At 57.4% G+C, this 21,290-nt stretch overlaps 3 protein-coding genes across 13 annotated transcripts; 2 read left to right on the top strand and 1 right to left on the bottom strand.

The window, feature by feature from the left end:
• The first annotated feature begins 2 nt into the window (after nt 1-2).
• Nucleotides 3-9,585, top strand: ATG9A (autophagy related 9A). 9 transcript variants are annotated; one of them, XM_035007095.1, is made up of 17 exons: nt 3-153; nt 430-614; nt 1,152-1,209; nt 1,615-1,746; nt 1,871-1,914; nt 2,454-2,518; nt 3,538-3,699; nt 3,896-4,037; nt 4,275-5,023; nt 5,107-5,260; nt 5,370-5,549; nt 5,840-6,088; nt 6,302-6,480; nt 6,585-6,702; nt 7,663-7,885; nt 8,082-8,227; nt 8,516-9,585. In XM_035007095.1, the coding sequence occupies exons 4-17, from the start codon at nt 1,644-1,646 to the stop codon at nt 8,519-8,521; spliced, it is 2,520 nt and encodes an 839-aa protein (XP_034862986.1). In that variant the 5' UTR covers nt 3-153; nt 430-614; nt 1,152-1,209; nt 1,615-1,643; the 3' UTR covers nt 8,522-9,585. The 9 variants fall into 9 exon arrangements, with proteins under 9 accessions (XP_034862986.1, XP_034862984.1, XP_034862990.1 ...); XM_035007093.1 differs by having other exon boundaries at nt 430-490; XM_035007099.1 differs by having other exon boundaries at nt 430-490; nt 1,155-1,209.
• A 502-nt stretch (nt 9,586-10,087) lies between these two features.
• ABCB6 (ATP binding cassette subfamily B member 6 (Langereis blood group)) lies at nt 10,088-17,580 on the top strand. Its single transcript, XM_035007090.1, has 19 exons — nt 10,088-10,850; nt 11,166-11,303; nt 11,553-11,739; nt 11,938-12,039; nt 12,210-12,393; nt 12,969-13,090; nt 13,615-13,724; nt 14,276-14,341; nt 14,526-14,651; nt 14,807-14,883; nt 14,972-15,035; nt 15,139-15,224; nt 15,447-15,504; nt 15,719-15,823; nt 16,209-16,383; nt 16,530-16,642; nt 16,884-16,978; nt 17,047-17,115; nt 17,301-17,580. The coding sequence occupies exons 1-19, from the start codon at nt 10,302-10,304 to the stop codon at nt 17,401-17,403; spliced, it is 2,529 nt and encodes an 842-aa protein (XP_034862981.1). The 5' UTR covers nt 10,088-10,301; the 3' UTR covers nt 17,404-17,580.
• A 124-nt stretch (nt 17,581-17,704) lies between these two features.
• Nucleotides 17,705-20,654, bottom strand: ZFAND2B (zinc finger AN1-type containing 2B). Of its 3 annotated transcripts, none has more exons than XM_035007101.1 (10): nt 20,587-20,654; nt 20,391-20,463; nt 20,002-20,096; nt 19,634-19,765; nt 19,351-19,502; nt 19,002-19,097; nt 18,862-18,922; nt 18,686-18,753; nt 18,286-18,358; nt 17,705-18,080 (listed from the first exon to the last, which is right to left on the bottom strand). In XM_035007101.1, the coding sequence occupies exons 2-10, from the start codon at nt 20,443-20,445 to the stop codon at nt 18,036-18,038; spliced, it is 777 nt and encodes a 258-aa protein (XP_034862992.1). In that variant the 5' UTR covers nt 20,446-20,463; nt 20,587-20,654; the 3' UTR covers nt 17,705-18,035. The 3 variants fall into 3 exon arrangements, with proteins under 3 accessions (XP_034862992.1, XP_034862993.1, XP_034862994.1); XM_035007102.1 differs by having other exon boundaries at nt 20,391-20,466; nt 20,587-20,602; XM_035007103.1 differs by having other exon boundaries at nt 17,705-17,976; nt 20,391-20,620.
• Nucleotides 20,655-21,290: the final 636 nt, after the last annotated feature.

Raw genomic sequence — 21,290 nt, forward strand, 5'->3', positions numbered from 1 at the left:
CGGGCCTAGAGCTCTGGGTCCCGACGAAACGAGCGGAGCCGACCGAGCCCCTGGAATCGCTCGGGTCACGGTTCCTGAGGTGAAACCCGAGATCGTTTACTGGATTCCCAAGGCCCGGGCCGGGCCTGACGGAGGGTGCCCGCGGAGCCCTAAGTGAGCTCACAGCGAGTAACGGGGGAAGGGGCGCCGCGGGAGGGGCGAAGGCGCGCAGCCGGAATGTTTTGATGGCGGGGACGCGCGGGCGGGGGCGCGCGCGGGCGGCGGGGCCGCGCGCGAGGTTGTCCGCTGTTGGGAGCCGAGCCCTTGGCCTGGCGCCGGGCGACCCTGGGGCGCGCTGGGCTCGGGTCTTGGCGGCTGGGTGTAGGGAGGCAACCCAGCCCACCTGGGTGATCGGCTGTCGGACTAGCTCGATTCTTCCAACATCCGCAGGAAACCCTGAGCCCAGGCCCGGCCAGCCGGGGCTCCATGACCCTGGGTCCACACTGACCCGGTGAGTGGTGAACTCCCCGAAGGTTTGGTCAGCTCCTTTGGACCCAGGGCTCTCACTAACCCAGGGAGTCCCACTGGGGCCAGGCTGGGTCGTGTTCCACGGCCCGAGGGTCTGCACTGACTGGGTGAGTGCCGCCTAGACATGCCTGGTTCCAGGGACCTAGGGACCCCACAGTTCGCCCAGGATCTGGGTCTACACGGACCCAGTCAGGATTTCCCATCCAGGAACTATATGCCTGCCTGGTGGGCCTTTGGTGCTAGGGAACCAGGGGAAGAGGTTGACCAGAAAGGCCCTTTTCAGAAGAGACTCTTTTCTTGGGTTTTGGATTTGGGGCTTTGAGGACCCCGAGAGGCCTGTCTAATTTCTGAGGCTGAGGTGGGGCAATGGAAAAACAGTCCAGAGGAGCTGCCTGACCTCAGGCCTGTACTGACTCAGTCTTTACAGGCTCAACAAGCCACTTCTTGGGATCCTAGAGTTGGATGAGTGGTCCTGTATGGTACAAGCAGAGGAAGTAATCTAGCCCTAGTGCCTCTTCCCCACTGCAGCCTCCCTGCCCCATGCTTGGCCTCCTCTTAGTGGAGGGTGGGTGGGTAGGAGGGTTGGGTTTCTTTCTTTCTATCCTCACTGCCCACTCTCTGGGGCCTGACATCTTCTCCTCCAGCAGCTGCAGAGCGAGGGCATCAAGGGCTGGAGTGGAGCAGACGCTGCCCATGGAGCTGGTAGGGCCATGTGCTTATCTCAAACCTTTGTTTACAAAGTGCTTCCAATCTCCCAGAAATCTCTTGGGAGACCCGGGTTTCTCCAGGAGGGCACAGGGAAGCCCCCTTATCTCTGCTGAGTAGAAGATGAAACAGCACCCCCTACCCCCCCACCCCCCACCCTTGCAAAGCGGCAGACCAGCCAGACCTCAGTAGACACTCAGTAAAGGCTCTGGGAATCACTGACCTCCCAGACCCTGAGCTTACTGCTCTCCTGTGGTAACTACTCCTCTGCCTTTGAGCCGAGAAGACTGGGAGTAGAGACCAAGCCCAGAGATTCTTTCTCACTTTTTCTGGTCTGCTAGACAGGGCAGGAGACAAGCAGCACCATGGTCTGAACCTGGATCTCTTCGTCATTCCCTGCAGGGGGACAAAGTGGACAGGGGGCGGTGGTGATGGCGCAGTTCGACACTGAATACCAGCGCCTTGAGGCTTCCTACAGTGATTCACCCCCTGGAGAGGAGGACCTATTGGTACACGTCCCTGAGGGGAGCAAATGTGAGTTCTTGGACCTGACAGCGGAGCCGGGGCCTGGGGCGGGCGCAGGTGGAGGAACACGACGGAGGGAGCAAGGGGCTCCTGTTCCTTCAGGGCTCTGACATCTCTACTCCTGTACCCACAGCACCCTGGCACCACATTGAAAACCTTGACCTCTTCTTCTCTCGAATATCCTTTGTGTCTCTGCGTGGGAGCTCTGGGACCCGTAGCCCCCATCTAAGCTGGGCCCCGGATGGGAAGTTGGGGTGGGTTTGATTCTAATCCCCGGAAGGGAGATGGAACTCTTCTTAAGGCTGAAAGAGGCTGGGGAAATAAGGATCATTATAGATAATGATAAGCCTGCGTTTCCCAAGAGCTATGTGTCTTTCACTTTGTGGTGTCAGTTCATAAGGAACCTCTCTAAAGGTGATCTTTCTTTTTGACAGGATGCTAATAACTATAATAATTAATATCTTTTGACCTACTCTGTGTCAGCTCTGTGTTAAATACTTTATGCCCATTATCTCATGCCTAATAATCCTCTGAGACGGGTGCTATTATTTCCAAAGTGCCACTGCAGACGAAAGTTGAGAGATATTAAGTAAATTTGGCCAAAGTCACACAGCTAGAAAGTCATAGAGCCAGGAGTTAAGTTCGGGCATGTGACCCCCAAAGTCTGTGCTCCTAAGTGCTGTCTCTGTTAACCACATTTTTCTTGACAATTATACGTTTATAATCTACACCAGAAGAATGGCTTCACTTGCATGCTCATCGGGGAGATCTTTGAGCTCATGTAAGTCTAAGAAGGGACGGTGATGTGGGGAAGGACCGCCTCTCAGTCTTTCCTCTTCTTGAGCTCAGCCCTGGCCGTACCAGCCAGTGCAGCTCAGTTCCCAGCTCAAAACCCTGCAGACTAATTTTAGAGCTCAGGGACTGGGTGTGACACCAAAATTTACAATCACTTTTTTTTATCTCCCTTATAAGGAATTCTTCCCAAATCCTCTTCTCTTCCATGAAGAGAACTCAGACTTGACCATTTCATCAGCTCATCAGCGCTCCGATGGAATGGGCATGGTTCAGTCAGGAGGTCTCAGAGATGCCAGCCACTTAAGAAAAGTGTGTGTTCTGCCTTAGTTACACCTAGGAGGGCAGAGCGCTTTCTAAAAAAGAAGGAGCCATATGGCCTTGCCAAAGAGGATGGGATTGGGGGCGCCTGGGTGGCTCAGTCGTTAAGCGGCTGCCTTCGGCTCAGGTCATGATCCCAGAGTCCTGGGATCGAGTCCCACTTTGGCCTCCCTGCTCAGCGGGAAGCCTGCTTCTCCCTCTCCCACGCCCCCTGCTTGTGTTCCTGCTCTCGCTGTCTCTGTCAAATAAATAAATAAAATCTTCAAAAAAAAAAAAAAGAGGATGGGATTGGGAAACCCTCCCTCAATCAGGACAGACTGTAAATCCCCTTAGGGCTTCTAAATACTGTCTCAAAAGGAAATCAGGGATTGGGTGGCAGAGACCACAATCACAAGGTCTTTGAGCTGAGACTAGTAAGTGGTGGCAGAGATTACTATGCCGTGAGGAAAGCAGACTAATTGTGTGACGCCCAAGGCTAAGAGGAAAAAGCGGGAGCTGGTTTGGGCCTAAGAAGGTCTCGGGGGCTGAGCAGCGGAGAGAGCCCACTGGGAGTTCTCCTGCCCCTGCTCGTCCCCAGAGGCTGCTCTCCAGTCTTGTTCTGCTGCTTCCAGACTCTTCCCTTTCCCACACTATTTCACTGGTGCCTCTCCGACTCTTGGACTGTGGCCCCTCTTCCCAATTCTCCAGGCAGTTCCTCTTTGTGGTTGCCTTCACCACCTTCCTGGTCAGCTGTGTGGACTACGACATCCTATTTGCCAACAAGATGGTGAACCATAGTCTTCACCCTACCGAGCCTGTCAAGGTCACTCTGCCAGACGCCTTTTTGCCCGCCCAGGTCTGTAGTGCCAGGTAAGGGCCACAGCTCAGAGGACACCAGAGCCAGAGTTCCACTAACAGGTGGGAAATGGAGTGTGAGACGGTGGCACATTCCCCAGAACGCAGACTTGGGCTCAGCCTCACCATATCCTTCAGGATAGCATCCTGTCTGCCAAGACTCCTCAAGGGCCTCCCCTCCCGCCACCCCCCCCTTCCTTTTCCCCACTAGGATTCAGGAAAATGGCTCCCTTATCACCATCTTGGTCATCGCTGCTGTATTCTGGATCCATCGGCTTATCAAGTTCATCTATAACATTTGCTGCTACTGGGAGATCCACTCTTTCTACCTGCACGCTCTGCGTATCCCCATGGTGAGACTGGGGAAGTTGGGCAGTTAGCGCACCACAGCCCAGTGTGCCTTCTGTGGCTTGGGTGGGGTGGGGCGTACTACTGGGCCTCGGGCATCCTCATCCGTCGCTGGCAGGTCAGGGAGCCTCTGCTTAAAGGCTCCACCCAGCAAAGCACAGGGCCTCACAGCTAATGCGGGGCGAGGAGGAGTCCAGGCAATAAGCCCGCCTTCCCCACCGTGTCTCTCTCCCACCCCACAGTCTGCCCTCCCGTACTGCACGTGGCAGGAAGTGCAGGCCCGGATTGTGCAGACCCAGAAGGAGCACCAGATCTGCATCCACAAGCGCGAGCTGACAGAGCTGGACATCTACCATCGCATCCTCCGTTTCCAGAACTACATGGTCGCCCTGGTTAACAAATCCCTCTTGCCTCTGCGCTTCCGCCTGCCCGGCCTGGGAGAGGCCGTCTTCTTCACCCGTGGCCTCAAGTACAACTTCGAGCTGATCCTCTTCTGGGGACCTGGCTCTCTGTTTCTCAATGAATGGAGCCTCAAGGCCGAGTACAAACGTGGGGGGCAACGGCTCGAGCTGGCCCAGCGCCTCAGCAACCGCATCCTGTGGATCGGCATCGCCAACTTCCTGCTGTGCCCCCTCATCCTCATCTGGCAGATCCTCTATGCCTTCTTCAGCTACGCAGAGGTGCTGAAGCGGGAGCCCGGGGCCCTGGGAGCACGTTGCTGGTCCCTCTACGGCCGCTGCTACCTCCGCCACTTCAACGAGCTGGAACACGAGCTGCAGTCCCGCCTCAACCGAGGCTACAAGCCCGCTTCCAAGTACATGAATTGCTTCTTGTCCCCTCTGCTGACGTTGCTGGCCAAGAATGGCGCCTTCTTCGCTGGCTCCATCCTGGCCGTGCTTATCGCCCTCACCATCTACGATGAAGACGTGCTGGCCGTGGAACACGTCCTCACCACCGTCACACTCCTGGGGGTCACCGTGACCGTGTGCAGGTGGGCCAGGGCGGCAGGCGGGGGCAAGCCCACTAGCGCCCCTGGGAAAGGCTTCCCTCTCACCGTGACCCCGATTCCCGCAGGTCCTTTATCCCGGACCAGCACATGGTGTTCTGCCCCGAGCAGCTGCTCCGCGTGATCCTCGCGCACATCCACTACATGCCTGACCACTGGCAGGGTAATGCCCACCGCTCGCAGACCCGGGACGAGTTTGCCCAGCTCTTCCAGTACAAGGCAGTGAGTGGAGTTGGAGTTAGGGCCTCTTAGAGACTGGCTGATAGCTTGGTGGTGAGGGCTGGGATCCCTCCTGCTCTCCTGTGACCTGGGTCCCCCCCTCACCTTTTAGGTGTTCATCTTGGAGGAATTACTGAGCCCCATTGTCACACCCCTCATCCTCATCTTCTGCCTGCGCCCACGGGCCCTGGAGATCATAGACTTCTTCCGCAATTTCACTGTGGAGGTCGTAGGTGTTGGAGACACCTGCTCCTTCGCTCAGATGGACGTTCGCCAGCATGGGCATCCCCAGGTACCGGGGAGGACAAGGGCAGGTGGCCAGAGGTGATGCTGACACATACGATGTCTCTGGGCCGATTGCAGAAAGACACCCCTCTGAGCCAGTGCATCGCCAGAAGGCAGCCCTGCTTGGTAAATAGGAGCTTGGGCTGGATTTTAGCCTTCAGCTTGCACCTCTGGCCAAGTTCCCTTGAGAAAGGCACAAACCAAGCAGCTAGCCCAGTGTGCGACCGTCCCTGGGGTGGGCCCCGGGGCCCGGGACAAGATACGGCAGCCCCCCTCACTGTAGCCTCCCCTGTGCAGTGGTTGTCCGGTGGGCAGACAGAGGCCTCGGTGTACCAGCAAGCCGAGGATGGGAAGACAGAGCTGTCACTCATGCACTTTGCCATCACCAACCCCGGCTGGCAGCCGCCGCGTGAAAGCACGGCCTTCCTCGGCTTCCTCAAGGAACAGGTTCAGCGGGACGGAGCAGCTGCCGGCCTCGCCCAAGGGGGTCTGCTCCCTGAAAATGCCCTCTTTACGTCCATCCAGTCCTTACAGTCCGAGTCTGAGGTGTGTTCCTGGGGACTGGGAGATGACAGCGGGCAGAGTGGACTCCAGGTGCTGGGAGTTGAGGACTGGGCTTGGGGTGGAAGGGCCTACCTACCTGGTTGGTTTCCTTCTGTCTGTTCCATCTGTGCCCTGGGGTCCTGACATCCAGAACACTGAGGGACCCTGCGGCCTCCCTCCTGCCCTGGGAACTCTACCCACCCCTTTCTTTCACAGCCACTGAGCCTTATCGCAAATGTGGTAGCCGGCTCATCCTGCCGGGGTCCCCCACTGCCCAAAGACCTGCAGGGCTCCAGGCACAGGGCTGAAGTTGCCTCTGCCCTGCGCTCCTTCTCCCCTCTGCACCCCGGTCAGGTGCCCACAGGCCGAGCTCCCAGCACCATGACAGGCTCTGGGTGAGTAGAGGGGGGGCCACGATGGGAGGGCATGGCAGTAGCCCCCAGCAACCTCTGCGGGTCTCAGAAATGTTGACGGCTCCTGTCTGTGCCGGGAGGGACAGGGTGGATGCCAGGACAGCCAGCTCCGGGAGCAGTGTGTGGGAAGGACAGCTGCAGAGCCTGGTGCTGTCGGAATACGCATCCACCGAGATGAGCCTGCATGCCCTCTATATGCATCAGGTGAGTGGGCAGGAAGGGCCCGAGCCACGGAATCAAGGTGGCCACTGACAAATAGAGGGTTTTAGGCGTGGAAAAGCAAGATGTGGGTTTGGAACCCTTCTCTGCCATTCCCCTACTCTGATCTCCATTCCCGCATATACCCCTTTACCATCCTTTTTAGCCAAGTTTATTGTCATCCAGGGCCCTTTACACACTGGTTGTTTTCGCTGCCAAGAATCCACTTCCCATGGGGCGCCTGGGTGGCTCAGTCGTTGGGCGTCTGCCTTCGGCTCAGGTCATGATCCCAGGGTCCTGGGATTGAGCCCCGCATCGGGCTCCCTGTTCTGTGGGAAGCCTGCTTCTCCCTCTCCCACTCCCCCTGCTTGTGTTCCCTCTCTCGCTATGTCTCTCTCTGTCAAATAAATAAAATCTTTAAAAAAAAAAAGAATCCACTTCCCTGAGCTAGGCATATGGCTCCCTCCTTTATTCACCTGTTCTTACCTCTTCAATGAGACTGTCTCTGGCCATCCTGACCAAAAGAGCCTCCCTTGGCCACCCTCCTGAATCTTCCTGCTTTATTTTTCTTCATAGCATTTACCTGACATACTGCATTTTTTTCCTTTTTTATTTTATTGTCTATAACCGCCCGCCTCCACGCCCAGCATAGAAGCCATACAAGGGCTGGGATTTTTGTCTGTTCTGTTCACTGCTGTCTTCCCAGCACCTTGAAAGAGTGCCTGGCACTTACATGTGCACCCAATTTGTTCTTGACTCAAATGACTAGGTTCCAGGGATGTGCTGAGAATTTAACGTGTAAGACGTCATATGTGTGGTACACACTGTTAACGTGGTAGTTACTCTGGGTCGCTGATTCTAGGTGAGATGGTAAAAATGGAAACTGGAGGATAGCATGGTGGGGGGCATCTGTTTCAGATACTCTGTCCCCACCTAATGAGCCCCCCCCCCACCTCCACCTCTCAGCTCCACAAGCAGCAGGCCCAGGCCGAACCTGAGCGGCACGTGTGGCACCGCCGGGAGAGCGATGAGAGTGGGGAGAGCGCCCCTGAAGAGGGGGCAGAGGGCTCCCGGGCCTCCCAACCTATCCCTCGCTCGGCTAGCTATCCCTGTGCTGCAGCCCGGCCCGGAGCACCCGAGACCACCGCCCTGCAGGGGGGCTTCCAGAGGCGCTACGGGGGTATCACAGGTATCCAGCGGGAATCCAGGAGGGTACAGAGCCTTCAGGGAAAGGTGGCTCTTCGGGGGGCCTCCTGGGGAGGAAGGAGGTCAGAGCGGTCAGGCCCAAAGAGACTAACCCTCACCCTGACCCTGAACAGCCCCAGAACCTTTCTCCACATTTCTGTTTGTGTTCATTCTAAGAGTATGTTTACTTGTGTCTCTAGATCCTGGCACAGTACCCCGGGCTCCCTCTCACTTCTCTCGGTTGCCCCTTGGAGGGTGGGCTGAAGACGGGCAGTCAGCATCCAGGCACCCAGAACCGGTGCCCGAGGAGGGCTCGGAGGATGAGCTTCCCCCTCAGGTGCACAAGGTAAGGGCTTCAGGACCGGAGAACGACTGCTACAGGAAGTAGTAACTTCCAGGCCGTGATCAAAGTCTCATGTGAGAGAAGGCAGGCCGCTTGTGCAGAGATGCTGCTCCTCCCCCTCCAAAATACACTGCCCTTTCTTGCCTCACCTTCTCTGAAATCCAGGGCTTGATTTTCCCTACGAGTTCCTCCCCAGGAATCAAGCTTTCCTTTTCCTTTATCTCCAAGCTGTTTTTTGGGTAAGCAGTTAGCGGAAGATTATCTCCACTACTAACCCGTTTCTCTCCACAGGTATAGACAAGGCTGAGAGGGTCCCTATGTCCCAGGATGGAGGCCGCTGTCGCCCTGCCATCCCATCCGCCTGCCATGGAGGGCTCCTCTGAGTGTTGCCTGGCTCCACGTGTGTGGTATCTGTGTGTCTGCCTGGCCAAGGGAGGTGCCAGCGCTGGGCTTGCCACAGCCCCAGGAGAGATGGGGGCCCAGGAACCAAGGCACACAGGACTCCAGCCTCATCCCCAGGAACCCCCTTGGCTCAGAGTGTGGTGCTAGAAACTGGTCCCCAGCCCAGCCCCAGTACTACCACCTTTGCACCCACCCCTGCAAGTCTCCAGAGGACTGCCCACCACAGAAGCTGCCAAGCAGGGAGAACCCGTGCCAACTGTGGAGTGGGGAGGTTGGGCCCAGACCCTCAGTCTCTGCAGCCTCCCTCCCCCACCTTGAACAGATGAGCAGCTCAGGCTGTGGCCCTTACCTCACCCCCAGTTCACTCCCAGTGCTGCAGCCTGCTCACCTCTCTCCCGCTTCCTGCACATGACTGGCATGTGTGCTGCTTGCTCTGGTTCTGTTCGCTTGCTCCCATTCTGTTCAGCTTTTGCTTTGCATTGGTGCGGAGGCCCTAGATCCCAGCTCCTCTCATGCTATCTTTTGACACTAAGAAGGAAGGTTTCTAAACTGCAGGAGCAGGGTGGACATTCTTTACTGCCCTCTCCCAACTTTTAGGATGGGCCCCTGGGAGACTGAGGCCGTTCTGGTCCCCATTGCTGCTTATTATACCCCTTACCGCCTGCACATAGGACGGACTGGACTGGTTGTGCCCTCGGCTGTCTACCTCCCAGCAGGAGAGCTCTGGCCTGCCTCCCGCTGTCCTCCAGAGGGGGACAGAGGGACGACAGGAGGCCTTCGCCCTAGGCTTTGAGCTGCCGCATTGCATGCTGGGATCCAGCTCCTACTCTCCACCCCACCCCTCGCCCCTATCTGGTCCGCTGCGGGTGTGGTCAACTGTGCTGCCCGAGCTCACAGCGGAAGGCGTAGGAACTGTGTACAGCTTGATAACCCTTAATAAAAAAGGGACTTTGACCAGGTCGCGGCTTGTTGTCTCGCGCCGCTAGTTGTCTCTCGGCGGCTAGAATGACGGGAACAAGTGGAGTGGGGTGCGTGTGATTTTCCCTGATGGCCGGGGAGCCGGCCGGGCCCTGTAGGGAAGTGGGTCTATGCCGTCACTTGGATATACCGAGCTAGCCTGCTAGCGGAAGGGTCATTTCCTAGCTGTGGTTCCGTGGAGGTCAAGGTCTCCGGCCGGACGTGCGGTCAGATTTCGCGCCCTGAGCACGTGACCAAGCCGACTCCGCCCTGGTATTTTGCCTTTCCCGCGTGCACCCTCCCCCTCCCGCCCCTTCAGAGTCGTTGACCAATGGGGGCCCTACGTGGGGGCGGGTCCGCCCTCGTGGGCGGGGCTGCTGCGCGAGGGAGCTGCTCTGGTCAGACGCCGAGCATTCTTTCGGGCCGGGTCTTGGCAGTAGGGTCCCAGGCTGCGAGCGAGGGCCGGACGGACGGGAGAAGACGGCGTACGTGCCCTGCGTGAGTGCGTGGCGGCGGCGCGTGCGCGAAGAGTGGGTAGTGTGGCCGGGCCCACGTGTGTCCCTGCCCGAGACCCCCGCGGCTTGGCGCCCCTCGGCTCCATGACCCGAAACACCCCACCATCCGCGCCCCGCCCAGAGCAGCCGGTTCCGTTTGCCCTTCTTGCAGTCCCCGCAGGCCCCAAAGTCCCCGCAGCCTCGGCCGGCGGCCACGCATCGCCATGGTGATTGTGGGCAACTACTGCGAGGCCGAGGGGCCCTTGGGGCCGGCCTGGGTGAAGGGGGGCCTGAGTCCCTGCTTCTTCTTCACGCTTATGCCCTCGACACTGATGGCCCTGGGGGCTCTGGCCTTGGTGCTCGCCCTTCCCTGCAAGCGCCGGGAGCGGCCAGCTGGCCCCCACGAGCCGTCCTGGAGCGCCGGCCCTCTCGTCGCTCCCTATGTGCTGCAGCTGCTTTTGGCCACACTTCAGGTGGCACTGCCCCTAGCCGGCCTCGTTGGCCGGGTGGGCACTGCTGGGGCCGCCCCGCTGCCAGGCTACCTACTGCTGGCTTCCATACTGGGGACTCTGGCCAGCGCCTGTGGCCTGGGGCTGCTCGTGGTGGAACATAACCAGGCCTGGCAGAAGCTAGCAATGGGCATCTGGATCGAGTTCAGGCACAGCTCGGGTCTCCTGCTCCTCTGGACTGTGGCATTTACAGCTGAGAACTTGGCCCTTGTGTCTTGGAACAGCCCACAGTGGTGGTGGGCACGGGCAGACTTGGGCCAGCAGGTAAGGGACCTCGTGGGGAGAGGAGAATCATGAGTGGCAAGGGCTGAGAAGAAGGATGGTATGTCTGGTCACACTGGTTCCACACTTTCGGATGCCTCTAAGAAAGGGAAGAAGGGGGAGGCCTGCATGGCCTGGTTGCTGATAGCCAGCTGGTGGGGTGTGTCTGTGCTGAGTCACTCTAGATTTTTTTAAAGCCTACTTGATGCTGGGCCCCTGACCTGGGTATGTGCCCTACCCCAGTCCCTAGCTCTGTTATAAGTGGTAACAATGGCATTTTGGCCTTCTTTGATGCTCTCCGGACACGTTTTATTCTAGGTTCAGTTTAGCCTGTGGGTGCTGCGGTATGTGGTCTCTGGAGGGCTTTTTATCCTGGGACTCTGGGCCCCTGGACTTCGTCCCCAGTCCTATGCCTTGAAGGTTAATGAAGAGGATCAAGACGTAGAGAGGAGTGAGGTATGCCTGAATTTCTGAACCTTAGGGTCTGTCTTAATTTCATTGCCTGTCTTCATTTTTTCCCACCATAATATTTCTTTCCCAAATCTCAGTTTGTGCCCTGTGAGCCTTTCTGACCTCATTGGGGATCACTTGTGGGTCTGAGATAACTGGGAGCTGTAATCCCATACATTTTCCCTAGAGGGGTTTGGCTAGGTCACTTCTTTTTGATTTCTGAGCTCCCCTCCCCTACGTGTTTGACCATCCTAGGTTCAGTCACCAGAGGCACCACCAAGATCTACATGGCAAGACCTTGGCAGGAAGCTCCGCCTACTGAGTGGCTACCTGTGGCCTCGAGGGAGTCCAGTTCTGCAGCTTGTTGTGCTCATCTGCCTGGGGCTCATGGGGTTGGAACGGGGACTGAATGTGTTGGTCCCCATCTTCTATAGGGACATAGGTGAGGGGAAGAAGAAGTGCCCGCTCAGCTCTCTGGTCCTTCATCGGCCATGTGAGGGGTGGGGGCCCTAACCTACGGAGGTGGGACAGTGTTAGGAGCTGGAGGGTCAGAAAGGGGATTGTGGCTGGTGCCTGGAGCAGTTTCTCCCGAAGAGAGCCCTCAGGGCCAGAAGTGGGCTCTGACTTATTTTCTCCATAGTGAACTTAATGACTGAGAAGGCACCTTGGAGCTCCCTGGCCTGGACCGTCACCACCTATGTCATCCTCAAGTTCCTCCAGGGGGGTGGCACTGGCAGTACAGGTATGAGGGACTCTGCTGTCACCCTGGTTGTCATTGGCCTCTCTCCCTCTTCCTCCCCGAAGCATCCCTCCCTCGGCCCCTTGGCGTTCTCGGACCTTTCATATCTCGGTAGCGGGCTGATGTCATTTGGCCCCTCAGCTCTACCGAGGCCTCCCCCCGGCTCCCCCTAGGCTTTGTGAGCAACATGCGCACGTTCCTGTGGATCCGGGTACAGCAGTTCACATCGCGGCAGGTGGAGCTGCGCCTCTTCTCCCACCTGCATGAGCTCTCCCTGCGCTGGCACCTGGGACGCCGTACCGGGGAGGTGCTACGGATTGTGGACCGGGGCACATCCAGTGTCACCGGGTTGCTCAGGTGCCAGGCCCGTGGAAATGGAGCGTGGGACGGTGGGGCTGGAGAAAGCACCCAGCTTCAGCTACCTCTCCGTCCTCCTCTTAATTTTTTTTTTTTTAACTTTAAGATAAATATACACATGCTGCCATAACACAAATAAAATGGAACAAGTATCTTATAAATTCTACTCGCTTCTCCAGAGGTTCCCACCCCGTCTAGGATGTTGAGTTGTGCTCTTGACACTTTGACATACGTATGTGCAGAGACTCACGGCACTAATGGGGTACTGGGGAGGGTTTCCCTAAAACACATAGGGTCATGACACAGATGTCATTCTCAGAATTGCCTTATTAACAAAACGGTATGGAGACATCTTCCCCTGCATGAAGATCCTCCTCATTCGTTATAACTGACCCAGCGCATTCTGTACTTGGGGCCTGCTACCGTTTATTTAGCCATCCACCTGGTGAGGGGCATTTAGCTTGATTCTAGTCTGCTGCCACTGAAAAACAAAACACCACACTGAAACTCCTGGGGGCAGAGCTGCTGGCTCCAAGCCCCTAAACCTTCCTTTGTTGCCTGACTCGCCTTCCTAGCTATCTGGTGTTCAACGTGCTCCCCACGCTGGCTGACATCACCATCGGCATCATCTACTTCAGCATGTTCTTCAACGCCTGGTTTGGCCTCATTGTGTTCCTCTGCATGAGTCTTTACCTCAGTGAGTGCTGCTTGGTGGAAGTGTCTCCCTGAAGTATTCTGGGGACTTCCTTGGGCATGAGCCCTGCCCCTACTCAGGTGGCCCAGCTAGGAGAGGCTGTGGATTAGTGGACTTGAGTAACCTGCTGCTCCCCAACGTGATGGGTGGGCCTTCTCTTCTGCCAGGGGGGCTGTAGCTCAAGCCGGATAGAGGGACAGGGAAGGGCATCCTGGTCACATTAGGGGCCTGCTGTGGGTTCAAGTCAAGGAGAAACCTCATTTCTCTAACCAGCTGCAGCTCGCCTTCATTTGGTCACTGACAGCATTTTCACACACGAGGCTTTGTGTAGGCCGCAAAGACGCCTCAGGCATAGCCCCTTCCCCCGGGGAGCTTAGGGCTCTCTCCCTTTGGGATCTGGGTCCCTGGTCTATAGCTCAGGGTTCGTGTGTATGTGTCAGGTAGCGAACATCCGCCTGTGGTCTCTGCTATCGGGAGTGATGTCTTGATCTCTTCTTCGCCTTCCTCCCCCTCCTGTCACTCTACAGTTGTGACCATTGTGGTCACTGAGTGGAGAACGAAGTTTCGACGTGCTATGAACACACAGGAGAATGCTACCCGGGCCCGAGCTGTGGACTCTTTGCTTAACTTTGAGACGGTAATGAAGGCCTTGGACAGTAACGTGAGGCACGGAGATGTGAGGCAGCCGCGACCAGCGGGGCTGCCAGGGAGCTGCGAGGGGCGGGGCGGGGGGGGGTGGTGCCTTTCCAAATGAGGACGGAGGGAGGCCTGGCTGGCTCAGTCAGAAGAGCATGGGACTCTCGATCTCAGGGTTGTGAGTTCTTGCCTCATGTTGGGTGTAGAAATTATTTAAATAAGAGTTTAACAAAAGAAAGAAAGAAAAAGGGCGCCTGGGTGGCTCAGTTGGTTAAGCGACTGCCTTCGGCTCAGGTCATGATCCTGGAGTCCCGGGATCGAGTCCCACGTCGGGCTCCCTGCTCAGCAGGGAGTCTGCCTCTCTCTCTGACCCTCCCCCCCCCATGCTCTCTATCTCGTTCTCTCTCTCAAATAAATAAAAATAAAATCTTAAAAAAAAAAAAGGAAGAAAGAAAAAAGATAAAATGAGGAAGGAGGCACTGGGAATCTGGAGAAAATGATCCAGGTGTTCAGGCTGCAGCCTTGTCTCATACGGTGGCTTGACTTCGTCAGGTGAAGTATCACAACGCGGAAGGTTACGAAGTGGACCGCTATCGAGAGGCCATCCTCAAATATCAGGTGAGGATGCTCGTTTGACGCTGGCTGAGAGCAGTGGCCTAGCCTCGTGGAATTGCCAGGGCCAAGAGGAGTACAACTTGGGCTGAAAAAGTGAGGTTGAAGATGCCTGGGGGCTCAGGTTTGGATTTGGTGAGAGTGTATGTGTGACATTCCACCCCCCGGCCCCCCCATATCATTGCCCCAGCATTTGGAGTGGAAGTCAACGGCTTCACTGGTTTTACTAAATCAGACCCAGAACCTGGTGATTGGACTTGGGCTCCTTGCTGGCTCCCTGCTTTGTGCGTACTTTGTCAGTGAGCAGAAGCTACAGGTGAGGGAACTGTGCTGGGGACGGGGAAGGGGGGCCTGGGGTCCGTGTCGGGGCCCCCCGGTGCCTGGGGGGAAGTGGGCAAGGTGATAGCAGATGGGCGGGGTGCCAGCCCGTAGGCCTCCCGTGACTCCATCGTCCTCCTGGGATCTCCGCAGGTCGGGGACTTCGTGCTCTTTGGCACCTACATCATCCAGCTGTACATGCCTCTCAACTGGTTTGGCACCTACTACAGGTAACCTGATCTCCAACCCTCACCTGTCCGGGGTGCATGGTTAATCCCCAGCTCCTCAGAGGAGCCCCAGCCAGCGCTGTTTTTGCAGGATGATCCAGACAAACTTCATCGACATGGAGAACATGTTCGACCTGCTGAAAGAGAAGCCGGAAGTGAGTGAAGCGCGGGGTGCGGGAAGCGGGAGTCTGCGTGGTATTCTGGTGGCTGGGGAAGAGCAGACCTTAGTGGCGGCACACATGGGTGGCACTTTCCCAGGTGAAGGACCTCCCTGGAGCAGGGCCCCTGCGCTTCCAGAGGGGCCAGATTGAGTTTGAGAATGTGCACTTCAGCTATACCAGTGGGTGAGTCTCCCTTTTGCCACCTCCCAGCCTCCTGTCCCATCATCCATTTACACATGGCCTCCGCCCCCCCCCCATCCCTGCTTCTCAGCCCACCACTGCCAAGAAGGAGAGCCTTCTAGGGCACGGCCCAGGGGAGGGGCAGGGCCCAGGAGTAGCTCTACTGGTGGAAAGAGTCCCTGGGAGTGCAGCAGGCCTGCTGACCACGCCCACCCTTCCTTGCAGGCGAGAAACGCTGCAGGATGTGTCCTTCACCGTCATGCCCGGACAGACCCTGGCCCTGGTGAGAGAAGACCCAGGCACTTGGCCCAGACTCCTTGAGTTTCCCTACTCCGGTGCTCATGGAAGTTTGTGACCCAGGCTGTGGGTCAGAATCCTGTCACGACAGGCCACAGGATTGAATGTAGCAGCCTCGATGGACACTGGTGGCTTCTTGGAGAGCAAGCCTTAAAAGCGGTAGGCCTGAAAATATTTTCCCTCTGTTTCCAATGCACCAGGTGGGCCCATCTGGAGCAGGGAAGAGCACAGTGTTGCGCTTGCTGTTTCGCTTCTATGACATCAGCTCCGGCTGCATCCGAATAGATGGGCAGGACATCTCACAGGTAAGGTTGCTGGGGAGGAGATTGTGATTTAGGGGCCTGTGTGTGAAAGAATGGCTCTCTATGAAGTGCTGGCCACTCTCCAGGGAGAGAAGAAGAGGTCACTCCTGCAAAAAGCTGCAGCTGGAGACCTCAGCCTTACTAGTGTCATGTGACCTACCCCAGTAAAGTAGTCATGGGCATAAAAAGCATCTTTTTTCTTTATAGATGGAGAAGCAGACTCAGGGAGGTTGAGCGATTTGCCCACACAGCTAGGACTTGGGATGGTGGTGACAGGGTTCCTATACCCCATCCCATGTGCCCCCCCCGCCCCCGATCCCATCTTACCTCCCAGAGGGTGGGCGTGGGGCAGTCTCATGGCCTGGGCCATACGGTCTTTTGGCTCCAGGTGACCCAGATCTCCCTCCGGTCTCACATTGGAGTCGTGCCCCAGGACACCGTCCTCTTCAATGACACCATCGCTAACAACATCCGCTATGGCCGTCTGACAGCCGGGGACGAGGAGGTGGTAGCTGCCGCCCAGGCCGCGGGCATCCATGAGGCCATCCTGACTTTCCCTGAAGGTGAGCTTCCTGCAGAGAGAGGCCCTGCCCTGCCCGATTCAGTCCTGCTATTCCCTCCAACCCTCTGTTCCATCCCGTCCTGCTCATCTGGGCGCAGAAACCAAATGTATTCCATGTGACTTGAGGTAGGCGGGCAATGTTCACAGGATACGAGACGCAGGTGGGCGAGCGGGGACTCAAGCTGAGTGGTGGGGAGAAGCAGCGTGTGGCCATTGCTCGCGCCATTCTCAAGGCTCCAGACATCATTCTGCTGGATGAGGTGAGGGCCCTGGGCAGCCTGCTCCCCTCCTTCCTCCCTTGCGTGTGCTCAGGCCATTTGCTGCTGGGCAGTGGCCCATCGTGGATAGACAGCATGAATCCCTGCTTCATAAAAACACCTTACAGTCCTCGAATGCAGAGCAGGTTCTTTCGGATTCCCAAGGCCTCAGCTAGCAACTTGTGTCCTCCTTCCACGGGGATCTCGGGTGGCAGGGGCAGGTTTACCCAGATCCTCTCTGTAGGCGACATCAGCGCTGGATACATCTAACGAGAGGGCCATCCAGGCTTCTCTGGCCAAAGTCTGCGCCAACCGCACCACCATCGTCGTAGCGCACAGGTACGGGACCCCGGGCAGCGGGCGCCCACTTGTGGTGTATGGTGCGTAACGCAGCTCTGATTTCTCAGGCTCTCAACTGTGGTCGACGCTGACCAGATCCTCGTCTTTAAGGATGGCTGCATTGTAGAGAGAGGACGGTAAGGAACAGCGCAGGATGAACAGGGCGGGGCCTCTGGAGGGGGGCGGGGAGGAAAAGGTGAAATCCCACGAGTGTCTCGGAGCTCCCTGGCTGATCCCTCTCCTCTCTGTGGGCTGGTGGTGAGGACTCTTGGGGTTAAACGGGTGGTTGGGACTTGCACTTTCCTCCTCCTCCTTGCCCCAGGCACGAGGTTCTGCTGTCCCGAGGCAGCATGTATGCAGACATGTGGCAGCTGCAGCAGCGGGGACAGGAAGAAGTCTCTGAGGACACCAAACCCCTGGGCTGAGACCGGTGACAAAGCTGCGGCCACGTCCCTCCCAAAGGAGAACTCAGAGGGGAGTAAGATGTATCCCTTTGCCCGGCACGTTTCATCCCGGTGTTGGGGTATGGTGCTAGCTATAGTTGGGGAAAAGAACCTTCTGGAAAAGCACTTTTTGGGGAAATAAAAGTGTGGACTATGCTAGGATCCTTGTGACCTTGGTGTGGGGCATTGCAGGGGGCCTCTACCCTTAGGCGAGGGGCACATTCTTGACAGGACTCCTCTGGTTTCGGTTGGAAAGGAGAAAAAAACACACCACTTGGAGGTCTTAGTGACTGCCAAGATCCTTTATTCCTTCCAGGCCCCTCCTTGCCCCCTACAGATGGGGGCAGCCTCAGTGTAAAGGGGATGACATGATGCAGGGGGCTGTCCGGGGCCTGGCCAGCATTTGCCAAGGGCCCACCCACCAGACAGTTCTAGCTGCTCTCTTCCAGGGCCTTCTGTAGGCTTGGCTCCACAAGGTGCTCCTCCTGATGCTCCCTGGAGATGGCCTCCTTGTCTTCACTCCTGGCTGCTCCCAGCCTCCTCTGCCTGTGTACCCTAGAGGTGTGGGGGCCACAGTCCTCCTCAGCTGAGCCTCCCTCCCCAAGCCCAGGGCCCTAGCACAGGCTGCAGTTGGACGGCTTCAAGCTGCGGCTCTGGGCCTGGAGCAAGGAAAGGGGAAGGAAGGGAAGACAGGGTGCGACGTCAAGGAAATGAGGGCCAGTCCTCACTTCAGAGCCCAGTGTGGGCTGGAGTCACACCAAAAACGAAAGGATGACCACCATTCCGAAACTCTCTGCCACTTGAAGAAAGCCCCTCCCCACCTTCCTCCCAGTGCAGGACCTGAGCTCTCCCCAGTCCTCATACCTGCTGCCGTCGGTATTCTGCCTCGCTGGCTGACAGTGCTTGTGCTAAAGCTAAGTCTTCTTCCTCCTGAGAACTGGGAGGGAGGAATAGCGCAAGTTGGATGACAGTAATACCTAAAACGTGAGCATCTGATCTGTTAGGCATCCCTGTGCTGAGCGCTTCTGAGTATTCTCTCAGTCTTTCCACAACCCTACAAGGTAGGTAGTAGTACGGTCCCATTTTAGAGAAAATTAAGAACCCTCATGGGTTCAAGAACTTGTCAAAGGTCATATAGTTGATAAGCTGAATTTTGAGCCCAAGTTCTTAATTATTATCCTGCATGGGGTTGGAGTGGTCCCACCGCCCTCCCTCCAAACTGAGCCTTTGCCCACATCCCACTCTCTTTCACCAGAGGAGGTACCTTGGGACCTGGGGTTTGGTCTCTGCCAGGGACAGTTCCAGGGCTCTTTGCAGAGCCTCATCCTCACTCTGCAAAGAGGAGAAAGAAAACCAGTTGCCTTGGACTTTATTCTCCTGGCGGGGGCAGGGGAGGGTTTGCTTCTGCCACTCCCCCCCCCCAAGCTCTGCCCAACTCACCAAGCCATTCTGCAGAGCAATCACTGGAGGGGCTGACCTGGATGGAGACTGGGTTGTTGCTCTACGGCAGACATTCAAGAGGCTGAAGTCAGAGATGTGAAGGGAAAAAAGGGAGAGAAGAAACAGGTAGGCCTGCCTACCTGCTGGGAGAGGTAGATGAAGACACTGTCCGACTTGGGCTGGGGATGGTGCTTGTAGAAGAACCCAAACCTTGTGCTCTGGAGATGGCGGCAAGTCTGTAGGGAAGAGACACTCTTGGCATGCCTCCAAGAACAGTCAGCTTGCATGTCCTCCCAGACATTACCCAGGAAGTCAGGAGGGGAGTTCCTCCAGTCTGGAAAAATACGCACTTGAATAGGAAGCTAAAATAGACTCCTCTAGCTAAAGGCAACAGGTTTGCAGCTCCTCAACTTGTAACGATAGAGGCTGAGTCAGTTCCAAAAGGATGGGGTGATCCCAAAGGCAAGTACTGGACCTGGTTGCAATTACCCTGGCCGGCCGGTTGGGTGACTCTCCCCAGAGCAATCATGGTCCAGTGGGTGACGGTGCTTGATGCAGAAGTTTCCGCCACAGCGCTCACAGGTCAGTTTCATCATTTCCCGCTGGCGGCAGCCAGAGCGTTCACACTTATTGGTGAAGATCTGAGATGCAGAGGGAAGGTTTGTCTCTGCTGAGACTCTGACCCCGTTCTCCAATCCCATCATAACAGCTGTTCGGGTTTGCAAGCATCCATGGTCCCAGCTGGGTCACGGCTAACCCCTCCAACGCTTACCTTACGTTTTTGCTGTGCTGGATCTGAGCGACAGTCTCGGTCGATGTGCTCCCCCACAGCGCGGTCAGGGGGCTCCCCTCTGGCCACAGGCACAGGCACATTACAGAGTGGGCACACAGGTACCTGGATATCCTAGAGTTAAGAAGGAGTAGGGGTCAGTCTGTGGCCCGCTCCCAGTCCAACCAAATCTCTGGTCCTGAAACAGCCTCCCTGAAAGAACCTGGATATGCGCCCTATAAACGCACAAGGAAACAATGTTTCCAGCACTGAGCTTCAGAAAAACGAGAGGAAATGGGAGGCAGAGGGATTCCGGAGATGCTGCAAGCATCCTCCACCCGCCCCCTCCCGCCGTCACACCGCCCCCTCACCTTCTGGTAAGCAGATCCACAGTGATGCTGGGCGTACGCCACATGGTCTGCGCAGAAGATGCCGGAGCAGGCGTCGCACTTGAGCGGCAGAAAATCTGCAGGGAGCGGGTCGGACTGCAGGTCCAGCGGGACCTCGACGTCATTCCCACTCACTCAAGCCTTCCACTCAGGGGAAGGGAAAACGCCGCCCAGTTTGCAACAAACTGCACCCGGTCCTACGCCACTATCTCCTTAGCCACGCCCCCTTAGCCACCGCCCCCAACTTCGATCCCCGCCCTCCTCTGGCACTGCCAGCCCGGGAGCCCAGCCTTGGAGCCCATCCTTCGCGCCACCTGCGGCTCCAAGCCGCGCTCGGCCCGGCCCCGCCCCCCGCGCGCTCCGCCCCTCACCCAAGCGCTGACAGCTCGGCTCGGAACAGTGAGCCCCGAGGTCCGGAAACTCCATCGCCGGGCCGGGTGGGGCCTGCTGGCAGAGGAAGCGGTGCTGAGCGTGTCTAGGGCTCTCGCTCCGGGTCCGCACCACGACCCCGCACTCCAGGGGGCTCCTGCCCCGCCCCTCCCTCTCCCCCCGCCCTGCCGGGGTTACCGGAGCCTCAGCCCTTCGCGGCCAGCGACTCCCACTCCCCCCCGGCGCGCGCGGGCGTGCTGACGTCATCGCGCAGGGCGGGCACGTCCCGCGCAGTCTCTGGGCGGCGGGAGGAGCCTCCCCTGCAGAGCCGAGTCCCGCCCTCCCCTGGGGGCGGTGACCGCGCGCGGCTCCGGGAGGGTGGGAGCGGGCTAAGCTCCGGGACTGGCCAAAGCGCCGGCGAGGGCGAGGCTGGATGAGATCCTGGGGAAGGAGGGCTGGGGTGGCTTGGGGTCTTTCACAGTTGGGTCCCTCGCCCGCTCCTCACTCCAATACTTTCGCTCTCGCGCTTTCGTTCACTGCCACAGGGGCTCTTACTGTCCACGAGCTGACGACTCCCGTATTTCCTCCCAGTGCAGATTTCCCCCTGGATCTGCGGATCCTTCCTCCGGGTTTACCTCTGATGCCCTTTCTGTAAGACTTACCTGACCCTCCCCAGTCTGAGTTAGGAGCACCGACCGTGTGATCTCCCCGATTCTGTGCTAGCGCCCATATCACCTTATTGTAATAGGCTGTTCACACACATGCACATCAATGTCCTGGGAAATCGTGGACCGCCTCTATCTTGTTCTGGGTCCCTAGCACCCAGCGCAGTGCCTAGAATTGTGTGGTTTTGTTACTGTGGGTTTGATATGAGTTCAAAAGTTGTTTTTAGAAGTTGTTTT

The sequence above is a fragment of the Mirounga leonina genome, unplaced genomic scaffold (assembly GCF_011800145.1).
Source record: "Mirounga leonina isolate KUSES-001 unplaced genomic scaffold, KU_Mleo_1.0 Mir_151, whole genome shotgun sequence".
NCBI classification, from domain to species: Eukaryota; Metazoa; Chordata; class Mammalia; order Carnivora; family Phocidae; genus Mirounga; species Mirounga leonina.

Excerpts from the sequence above, each read along its gene's own strand:
- ATG9A (XM_035007095.1), top strand. The coding sequence starts at position 1,644 with ATGGCGCAGTTCGACACTGAATACCAGCGCCTTGAGGCTTCCTACAGT. Across the intron at positions 3,700-3,895 it reads GCCCAGGTCTGTAGTGCCAG|GATTCAGGAAAATGGCTCCC; the intron begins GTAAGGGCCACA and ends TTTCCCCACTAG. Across the intron at positions 6,481-6,584 it reads AGCACCATGACAGGCTCTGG|GGTGGATGCCAGGACAGCCA; the intron begins GTGAGTAGAGGG and ends CGGGAGGGACAG.
- ABCB6 (XM_035007090.1), top strand. The coding sequence starts at position 10,302 with ATGGTGATTGTGGGCAACTACTGCGAGGCCGAGGGGCCCTTGGGGCCG. Across the intron at positions 11,304-11,552 it reads AAGACGTAGAGAGGAGTGAG|GTTCAGTCACCAGAGGCACC; the intron begins GTATGCCTGAAT and ends TGACCATCCTAG. Across the intron at positions 17,116-17,300 it reads TGCATTGTAGAGAGAGGACG|GCACGAGGTTCTGCTGTCCC; the intron begins GTAAGGAACAGC and ends TCCTTGCCCCAG.
- ZFAND2B (XM_035007101.1), bottom strand. The coding sequence starts at position 20,445 with ATGGAGTTTCCGGACCTCGGGGCTCACTGTTCCGAGCCGAGCTGTCAG. Across the intron at positions 19,503-19,633 it reads CAGCACAGCAAAAACGTAAG|ATCTTCACCAATAAGTGTGA; the intron begins GTAAGCGTTGGA and ends TCTGCATCTCAG. Across the intron at positions 18,754-18,861 it reads TTGCTCTGCAGAATGGCTTG|AGTGAGGATGAGGCTCTGCA; the intron begins GTGAGTTGGGCA and ends TCCTCTTTGCAG.